Below are 10,274 nucleotides of genomic sequence, written 5' to 3'. Positions count from 1 at the left end.
GGAGGGCGGCGGGGCTGGAGTGTGCACTCCGTCACCGACCTGCGCCCCGTCCAGGGCCTTGCAGGCCCTGCAGACTCCGAGGAGGCTGCTGTGATGATGGCGGGTCAGACGAGACTGGGTTACTTTTCTCACCAGTTTCTGAATGAAACCGTCCTGGGAATCGTGCACCTGAAAACAGCCTTTTCGCGGCTCCTACGGTCGCTGTTCTCTGGAGTCGACTCCCCCTGGTTCGCTGGCTCCGGCCAGGCTTGGGTGAACAGAGAGGCCACACCCGGATCCCAGTGGCTCCCTGACTGTCAGGTGGCTGTGGGGTCATGGACGCAGCCCCCTGCCCCCCGGTGGTCGCCATGTCAAACTGAAGCCCTCTGACTCTTTCCAGGACCGGCAGGGCCAGTCGGGGCCACTCACCACCCTGGCCGTGTCTGAGCCAGGAGGGGTCATGTCGGCACCTGCTGGTGACCCCGCAAGAGGCAGAGTGCCCTCAAAACCCAAGGCCACGCCCCAGGAGGGGACGGGACAGATGCACGGCAAGTCCAGCACTGAAGGTCAGAACTTCCTGTGCAGAGACGGGCGTGAGCCTGACGCCCGTGAAGACACCAGGTGTGGGCGGAGTGTACTGGCCGCAGGGCTCCCATCCTCCCAGGGCCACTCACGACAGAGGACACGACTCCGCAGACTGGGCGCCGGCGCTCAGAGCCGAGGGTCACCGGGAGGAAGGAAAGGGAGTGAGGCCTCGGGCCGCTGGCTCCCGTGAGGGCCTCACTTTGGAAGCGCGAACGTGTCGTTGGCCCTGAGGATGGCTGGTCTAAAGGACAGCTCGAAGGACCTCTGGTCGCTGAAGCTCTGGGCTCTGTACTTGGACAGGTGCACGCCCCTGCCGCCGCGTCCGCGTCCCTGTGTGCCCCTCCCCGCCCCGGGGGTGTCCGGGGGCCCCCCTGGGGCGGGGGCGCGGGCCGTGTGGCAGCCCCCTAGCGCGGCCGAGGGCACTGCAGAGCCTGGTGCTGGCCGGGGGCCGGGGGCCGTCGGGCTCTCGCCCTGCCCGCATGGCTCTCCGCGAGCTCCCTGACCACCCCTGGAGGCTGCTGGTCTCCGGGACGCCTCATTTTTGCCTGCGGGGGGCGCCACCTCTGCTGCCTTGCTCTCAGGCTGAGCTGAGTCAGGGGGGGCCGGCCTGCCAGCCTGGGCCTGGGCAGGGTGTGCCGGGCTCCCTGGGTGGGGAGGAGCTGGGGTCTTTGCAGCCGGGGCCCCATGTCCCCGAGGAGGGCCCTCTGTGTGCCTCGCCTGCTGCCTCTGCGGCCACTCTGGGCTCTTCCCAGTGCGCCAGCCGGGAGCTTCCACCGGGGCCGCCGGGTCGCCGTCCACAGCCTCTTCGGCCCCACTCGAGTGGGCCTTCTCGCCCCGAAGGCCTTCTCCCTTCCTTCCAGGACCGGCCAGCCTCGCAGCCCCCGGGGGCCCCTCCTCTTGCCCACGGTGACTTCTTCCGCCCAGGCTGGCCCTCTCCCCGCCCGCGACTTCCCTGGGGGCCTGGAGGTCGAGGCGCTTCTGGGCCACCCGGTCCTCCCTTGGCCCATCCGCCGCTGTGGACGTGGGGGGAGGTTGGCGGGAAGGCCCAGCACTGGGAGGAAGCTGTTCCCCGGGTAAGACGCACGTCCCGCCCTTGGCCTGCTGGTTCCCAGAAGGCGGTGGCCCAGTGCCCAAAGCGCGGCTTGGAGTCCCCGCCACGTGGCTCCCCTGTGGCACCGGGAGATCTGGGGCTGGAGTCGGGGGCTTTGGGCTGCCCCCCCGAGGGCTCTGCCACACAGCGCCCGAGATTCTGCCCCCAGCTGCCACCTTCCTTTCGCCTGCGGCCAGTTCACCTGGAGCCGCCACGCGGGGCTCGACAGGCAGGGTGTGGGTGCCGGCGGCCTCCCGGGGCGGGGCGGGTGGGGACCCCGAGGCTCTGCACGCGCTGCCGCCCCCGGCCTGGCGATCAGGCTCCTCGGCCGCGAGACCTGGGCCTGCGGGCCGGGCGGCGCCCCTTTCCTCCTGCTCCTTGGCCGCCCTGTTTCCGGGGCTCAGGGCGTCACCTGGCACCAGGGCTGGGGGGCTTTTGGAGGCCCCTGCAGCCGTCACCCGCCCGGGGGCGTTGACACTCCTCGGCTGTGTTCGTTCAGTTAAGGAGCTCGCTCTGTTCTCACCAGGATCACGGCTGGCGCTCCCTTCAGCCGTCAGCGGGGGCCGGGCTGGCTCCGGGGACGACGGGGGCCCCCTGTGTCCTTCCTGCTCACGAGGGGGGCTCTTGTCCACCGAGGGCAGATTCTCAGGCCTCCTCCCGTCCTGGGCCGGTGCTTCTGGCCTCATGGAGACACTCACCTCGCTCCTCCTGGGAACCCTGGGCGCCAGCACTTGCTGACCGCCAGGGGCACAGCCGGCGAGTCCCCTCCATCGGTTTTCCGAGGCCGCGGACCGATGTGATGAGGTGCTGGCGTCATCAACAGGCCTTTCCTCCCGTCCCGGCAGCAGAGGCGTCTTAGAACTTAGCTGGGAAGCGTCCTCTCCCCAAGTGTCCTGGTGCTTGGGGAGCCTGTGTGAAGTCCCAGGGCTGCGTCTGGTTTCCTTTCCTCCAGGGGAACTTTTCTGCGGTTTCGTCGTGGGAACTGCCTCGGGGACGTCTGGACCATGGCAGGCAGCATCCCGCGGAGGCGCTGTGAGCGTTGGCTGTGCCCCTGGGCCCTGCTGTGGCAGGGCGGGCGGGCTCCGTCCTGCCCTCAACGGGGCGCCCCTGCTTCCACCCTCGGCCGTAGTGGGAGGTGAAGCTCCTGTATTTCCAGTCACACCCTCTCCTCCCAGAAGACGCCAGCCTTGGTCTTCAGGGCCTGCTGCCCTCTGCAGGGTGGCAGGAGGGGGCGGCACTGTGTGGACAGCCGGCAGTCTGGCCGCGACCTGTGGAGGCTCCATGGCTGGCTGTGTGCGCTGCGCGGCCTGGGCTGCGTGCGCCGCGAGTGGAGGGAATTGTCCTGGCGCTCTCTCTTCTGGGCAATTCTCCTGGACAGCGAAGAGGGGGTCTGGCTCCGAGTCTGCAGTCATTCTTTCCGTTTCATCCTCTGAACTGCAGACGGTCAGGGTGACTTCGGGGGCAGCCCCTGCTCTGCCCCCCACGAGCCCCGGCGGGGGGCCCAGCCTTGCTCCCCTCTTCCCCTGGGCAGCCCCCGTCCTGTCGCCTCCCAATGCCGCCGTGCCCCCGGGGCTGGCTGGTCCCCGTGGGCTCAGCTCGGGCTCGCAGCCAGGAAGGACTTCACCCCAGGGGGAGGCGGGAGAGGGGGCTGCCCTGGGGACACACTCGGGCCCCGCACCTGGGAGCAGTGTTTCCGGGCCGTCCCTGGGGGCGGTCGCCCGGGGCGCGGAGGGCTGCCGGGGCTGCCCCCACCCTGGCGCTTGGCTCCCACCGGGCGTCTCTCGCGCGCGGGGGGCCGTGCCCGTTTCTGCTCTGGGCGCTTGGCGCAGATCCGCGTGGGTGACTCTGGCGCCGTGGGACATCCAGCTGCGGGGGCCGCAGACGACGGTGGCGATGCTGAAGGGCAGCAGGGGCTCGGCCGAGCCGGCCAGGAAGCGGGCGGGGGGCGCCCGGATGCAGGTGCTGGCCAAGGTGGCCAAGCGGAGCACGCGGCGCTCGGGCCGGTGCAGCGGGCCCCGCGGCAGGCGCTTCGTCCTGTGCTCGCGCGCGCGCAGCGGCAGGAGGCCGGTCTCCGCACAGCGGCAGCCGCTCCGCTCAAACGTCTCCCGCAGCTTGGCCAGCGCGGCGCTCCGCCTGCCGCCCGCCTTCGGCGGGGGGCCCCTGGCGGCTTTGGGCGGCTCCGCGGGAGGCTTCTCCGCGGCCTCCTTCTCCTCCGCGGCCTCCTTCTCCTCCGCGGCCAAGAACACCTTCAGGATGCTCTTCACGGAGCTCCTCCCGGCGGGGAGCCCCCGGGGCCTCTCGCGACCCAGCGGCTCCCGGCCCCGTGCGGGGCGGCCGGCCCCCTCCCTGGTCTTCTCCAGGAGCTTGTGGATAGTGGCCGTCACCAGGCTCCTGCCGGGGCCCTGCCTGTCCTTGAAGATCAGCCGCCCCACCTCCCGGGTCCTCTTGAGGCGCGGCTCCCGGCCGGTGCCCATGAACTTGGCCTTGAGGAGCTGGAAGCGTGTGGGTCGCCGCGGGGCGTCCTGGGGCTCCGGCGCCGGGCCGGTCTTGCTCAGCCCGCCTTCTGCCCTCCTGGCGGGAGGAGGCCCCTGGGGCCCGTCCTCGCGCTCGGTGATGTAGAGCAGCAAACTGCTGAGGATGGCTCGGGCCGCGGGGCCGCACGTCACCCTGCTGACCTTCTTCTTTAGGGCTTGGACATCGATGGGCGTCTTCTTGCTGCAAATCCTGCCGCTCCTGGGGCTGTAGGGAAAAGAAGGAATCGTCACCGATTTTATCATCGTTTTTCCAAGGCGGCTCCTTGGAACATTTCTTATGGGACAATCCCATTTGAAACAGCCCAAGAAGTCCAGGAACAGAAGCCTGGGCGCCAAGCGGCTTGGGTTCTGGGGTATCCCTGGGGCAGCCTCGGAGAGTCAGGGTTGCCCACCGCCTAGAACTTTGGGTCACTATTTCCTTTTCTGTTAACTGGCCATGTTTTCTGAACTGTACCCTCTGCAGGGCTTTGGAGAGTGTAAGGTATTTACATTTTTTTTTTTTGTAGTGGGCATGTTTTTCTTGCATAAGTTAGGAGAAAAGCATAAAGGCTTCACCTTCTCTGTGTGTTCTCTGCTTTCCTCTAACTGTACTGCATTATATTCTGATTCAGTCCCAAGGGCGCCGTCCCCACCCAGGCCCTGGGCGGGTCAGGCAGCGGGAGACTCAGCTGTGGGGCGGGAGCTGGGGCGCGGCCCCCGGAGCAGGAGGGCGCGGGCTTCACTGCCCAGCAGAGGGGAAGAGGGCTGGGGGCACCGGCCGGGACCTGCCCTGCTGAGCCCCCTCGGGAATGCTCTCAGGGAAACCCCGAGGCTGAGGGGCCTGAGCCCTCACCCTCCACGGCCCTGTCCCCAGACCCCTTCGCCCCAGCCCAGCGGGTCCAGGCCGAGAGGCTGTCCCCTGAGGGCGCGTCTGCCCAGCACTGGCAAAGCCGGAGCCTCCTCCCAGCTGGGGCTTCCACCTCTCCAGACGGTATTTTGGCAAAGACGTGCCCAGAATTGCAGCCCAGCCACCAGCACGGCTTGCTGTTCATACCAAAGAGACGATCAGGTCGCAGAGCAAAGATTAGTGTGCTGCGTGTGACACTGAAAACGGGACACATCCTAAGTGCCTGACACGGGGCAGGGGCCTCAAGAAACGTCACGTCTGAGTTTGAGGGAAGGCAATCTACAGCAGGAAAGTGCTCAGGACGCAGCTGGCGGAGACACAGACCGAAAGCAGGCTGGAAGGGAACGTGCGAACATACTTTTCTTTCTGTACTTCGCAGGAGAGAGAGCTCTGTTTCTGGAAGCTGCACACAAACTTCTTTTAAGAGCCGTTAGGAGCGCTTCCGTGATGGGAGGACAGCAATGGGGCCCCTGCTGGCCTCACCCCCTGACGGGTGAGCCCCTTGGGTGAGCCGGGCGCCCGTCTACTGCCTGGGAGTGGATCCCGGACGGACAATTACTCCTTTCAAGGAGCGAAGGGGAGTGAATGTAACCGCAGAATTTTCCGTAGAACCCCGAATTCACTCGTACGCAGTGAACCCACGCAGAATGCAGCTGCTCCCATTATCCTCAGATGCCAGAGGACCTGGGCGCCCAGTGAGGTGACCCCACCAGAAGCCCCAGCTCGGACGTCTCAGGGACCCAAGACCTGCATTTGCAGCAAGTCCCCTGAGTGGCCGTAGCTACTGGCCCTGGGAGCCACTTTGAGAACGGCCAGCATGGAGCGAGAACTTTCCAGCCTCAGACCACCGTGGGTTTGACCCTGACGTGGTGGACGAGGCTCCGCAAACAAACCCAGACCTGAACCCACTGAGCTCTGAGGTGGCAGGGCTGGCACGGCTGCGGGATGGCCACAGCCGAAAACACATGACCGCTGAATCTGGGGCGGCGCCGAGCATCTGAGGGGGTCGGGCTGTGCTGAGCCCCGGCCAGAGGGGGATGTGCCCTGGGCTCGCTGGGCAGCCAGGCTCCGGTGCACTGGCCCTCGACTGGTCCCAGCTCATTCCCACCCCAGGGCCTGAGCAGCCTGCGCGCGGGGCGTCTCGTGTCCTCTGCTGGGGTCCCTGCCTGAGCACACAGCTCCCAGGCGCCGCCCCCAGCACGTCCCCGGGGTGCCTCCCGCTGTGCACTTCTCATCCTTGCCAGAGGCCCGGGTGCAGCACAGAGCACGCGGAGTGTGGCTTTGCGTGGCCCCCAGTGGCACACAGCCTCTGCGCGGGGAGACCGTCTCTTCCCTGCTTTCCCAGGGCTCACAGCAGCACCTGTGGAAGGGCCCTGGCCGCCGGGTGCGCCCCTGAGCGCCTCTCCACGCTGCACCTTGCACCCGCCCGCCAGCCTCTCTGCCCTGCCGTTTTCCACTCCCCTCAAACTCTGGCCGTACTGGGCTCTGTTCCAGCTCTACACTTTCCCCGCACTGAGCCTTCCGGCCCGGCACAGCCACGCTCCTGACGAGCTCCTATCCATCCCTCAGGACCCGGTTCTCATGCCCCTGCTTTCCCAGTGGCCCGGATGCCTTGTCCCCACTGGTCCTATGAGGCCTCTTAGTGTCCCCTGCAGGGTGACAGTCCCGACCTCTGCACCCCGAAGTCACTGAGAGTGGACGGCAGGCGAGCTCCCGTGGGGAGGCGAGGTCCTTCTGTCCAGACTTCAAGTCTGCCTGTCCGGCCAGACTTGAAGGCAGGCCCAGCACATTCTTTTGGGACCTCCCTGCTCCCAAGGCACCTCGGGCCTGGGTAAGAGTTCCTGCCCATCACGGGGGTTCGGCCCAGCCCATCTCGGCCTGGTCAGCACTGCTTGGAGGACCGGTGGGCCCGTGGCTTCATGTCCAGCCCCTGGCGGCGTGGACGTGACCGAGCCCATCCCGGGACAGGAGTGGAACATTAGGGGCCAATCTAAACAGTAGCGCTGCAGCAAAGGTTCCTCATTTAGTCCCGTCAGTAACTCTGGCTCCCGAGAGGTCACTTGAAAATACAGGGACATCAGAGTCGCTGTTGGCGACACACCCCTTCCCACCCCGGTCACCAACCGGACCCCCTTGGCAGTCACAGATGGGGCAGGACGCAGACCCTGCGTTCCCAGCAGAGGTCCTCCACTCCATCGTTGTCCTAAAACGGGAGCAGCGTCCAGCACCTCTGGGGGCCTGTCCCCTCCACGGGGGCAGCCTGTCCTGCTTCATCGAGGGCCTGGTTGGCCTGGGCCTGCTCTACCACGCGTCAGCACATGTCCTGGGGCAGCGACTGGATGTCCCCCGGCCCCCGTGTCTCCGCTGAGGTACGGGGTCTCCTGGGGCACAGGTCTGGCCGTCCCGCCGCCCTGGCAGGGGCACTCTCTGCGGCACTGAGACCCCCTTCCCCACTCTCAGCCGTGACCTCCCTCCAGGCCGATCCCCTGCGCCCTGAGAGCACGTGTGCTGCCCCAGGACACACAGTGAGTTCACATCTGCCACGCGGCCATGCTATCTACCGTCGTCTCACGAACACTCTTCCCCCAGCTGTGGGCCTGGGGGTCAGGGGGCAGAGACAGGGACACGTCACCCCCTCGTCCTCCCGGCCTGGGGCAGAGATGGTGGCCGCTCACTCGGGGTGCGGAGGGGCACACACCGCGCACTCTGTTCTTCCAGCTGCGGCTCCTCCCGCGTCCCCGTGGAGCCGCGAAGGCCAGGAGGACACAGCGACCTTCCGAGCCACCCCTCCCCCAGTGCCAAGTGGGGCTGCACGCAGCAGGCGCTCCGTAAGTGCCTCGCCTCCCCTCGGAAGAGACGGGAAGGAGGAGAGGCTGTCGTCCCCCGTCTCTACAGGCCGTTGGCGGGGAGCTGGCGGGCGGCTCTCACGCTGACTGCAGGCCCCGGCTTGCACATCCCTCATCAGTAGCCGTTCCCCCACCGAAGCACAAATGCACATCGGTCGACTGCGCTGAACATTTTAGTGGCCAGGGAGCTACCGGCTGAAACTTGCCAACGCATCAGAGCCTGACAACCTGAACCTCTGTGTTTCCTGGAAATAAACCTGGATAAAGGCTGGTGGGCGTCCTCTGGGCCAGGGCCCACGGTCCCGCTCCTTCCCGCCTGGCCCTGGTCATGGTGGACAGAGGGCCATCCATCCAACCGGGCTGCCTGAGGCCCTGGGGGTTGGGTGCTATTTCAGGACCTGAGATTTAAATAGCAGAGTGTTCTGCGGACACTCCCCTCATGTCTAGTGACAACTACTGCTGGGTGTGCGTGTCTGTGTGTGTGTCTATTTGTGTCTGTGTGTGTGTCTGTGCATGTCTGTGTGTCTGTGTCTGTGTCTCTGTGTGTCTCTATTTGTGTCTCTCTGTGTGTATGTGTGTGTCTGTGTGTCTGTGTGTGTGTGTCTCTGTGTGTGTCTGTGAGTGTGTTTGTGTCTCTGTGGGTGGGTATGTGTGTGTCTATGTGTCTCTGTATGTGTGTGTCTCTGTGTGTCTGTGCGTGTCTATGTGTGTCTGTGTGTGTGTCTGTGTCTCTGTGTCTGTGTGTCTGTATCTCTGTGTGTCTGTGCATGTCTGTGTGTGTCTGTGTGTGTGTCTCTGTGTGTGTCTGTGCGTGTCTCTGTGTGTCTGTGCGTGTCTCTGTGTGTCTGTGCGTGTGTCTTTGTCTCTGTGTGTATGTGTGTGTCTATGTGTGTCTGTGTGTCTCTCTATTTGTGTCTCTGTGTCTTTGTGTGTCTGTGCATGTCTGTGTGTGTCTGTGTCTCTGTGTGTCTATGTGTCTCTGTGTGTGTGTGTGTTTGTGCGTGTCTCTGTGCGTGTGTCTTTGTCTCTGTGTGTCTGTGTGTCTATTTGTGTCTCTGTGTCTTTGTGTGTCTGTGCATGTCTGTGTGTGTCTGTGTCTCTGTGTGTCTATGTGTCTCTGTGTGTGTCTCTGTGTGTCTATGTGTCTGTGCGTGTCTTTGTGTCTGTGCGTGTCTGTGTGTCTCTGTGTGTCTGCGTGTAGTGAGGGGGGAGAAAGCAATGCAGCAAACGGGGCCCGGTATTAGTACAGTAACAGTGGGTAAAACTGGATGAAGGGTATACGGATTCTTCGAGCTGTTTTTGAGTTTTGTGTGTTTGAAGTACTTGAAAACAAACGATTAAGATGGGACAGGGATGCAGCAAAGCCAACCTGAAAGCACAGATGGCCCTGGGCCAGTGGGAACACTTGGGACCCTGGGGGGTGTCTCTGGGTTTCCCCTGGTCCTGTGCCCCCAGGGGGGGTGCAGTTCTGAGGGCCCTGTGGTCAGGCTCCAGCTAGCAAGCGTTTCCTCGTTTGCGTCCCCGGGGACCTGGCAGTTGAGGGGAGATGCCCCTGGGGCCAGGCATGGGCTCTGGCTGGGTGTCACCGGGCTCCAGAGCCTGAGCGCCGGCCAGGGGAAGGCACGGCCTAGTGTGTGGCCCCGCGCCGGAGCCACCCTTAGTGACGGGGGCGCGTGGAGCCCCGAAAGCCTCGAGGCTGCCATTTCCCCCATGCTGGTTTTTCCCTGTAACATCAGGGGTGCTCGCCTTATATTTCTACTTCTTAACTGGAAATGAGCCAACACGGGAGAGATTTTAACTCAAGTGGTCACGGTGTCCGCGCTCTTACCTAAGAGTTACTCCCACCTTTGGGGTGAATTTCGGTGATGAGGTTTTTAAACCCCGTGTTTGGGTGAAACGTCAAGTTGGGTATTTCCTGCTCCATCACGTGGCATCTGGTCCATTTTTCCCATCCCGTCTGCTCCGGGTGCTGGGTTCATAGCTCACCGAGGGCTCTGCCTGCGGATTCGGGGCTGTGGTGAAGCCTCGACGGGTCCGGGAGGCCGGCGGGGTGTTCAGGGAGTGCCTTGTCGGACGGCCTCTCCCACCCCTGAACCCACAGCACGGGGCGGTCAAGCGCCGCCGCGGAGCCCCCCGCTAAGGAGGCCCGGGTTCAGGGGCAGACCTGGTGGTGGGGCCGCTGCACCCTCCGAGGGGGCCCTTCTGGTCCTGCCCCGTGATTCAGCCCCGACCGCGGGGGGCTGGGGGGGACATCATCTGGCTTCCAGACATGAAAACGCTGGGAAATCTAATGCACGATCTCTAAGCAAAGAGTCTGGGGACAGGAATTAATTGAAATCGGCCTGAAGTCTGGA

At 64.8% G+C, this 10,274-nt stretch overlaps 1 protein-coding gene across 1 annotated transcript; it reads right to left on the bottom strand.

Annotated features, from left to right (window-relative positions):
* LOC105748173 (basic proline-rich protein) lies at nt 1-7,448 on the bottom strand. The gene has a single exon (XM_012534390.3). The coding sequence runs from the start codon at nt 4,429-4,431 to the stop codon at nt 760-762; it is 3,672 nt and encodes a 1,223-aa protein (XP_012389844.1). The 5' UTR covers nt 4,432-7,448; the 3' UTR covers nt 1-759.
* Nucleotides 7,449-10,274: the final 2,826 nt, after the last annotated feature.

The sequence above is a fragment of the Orcinus orca genome, chromosome 18, assembly GCF_937001465.1.
Source record: "Orcinus orca chromosome 18, mOrcOrc1.1, whole genome shotgun sequence".
NCBI lineage: Eukaryota > Metazoa > Chordata > Mammalia > Artiodactyla > Delphinidae > Orcinus > Orcinus orca.
This window is presented reverse-complemented; position numbering and strand designations above follow the sequence as displayed.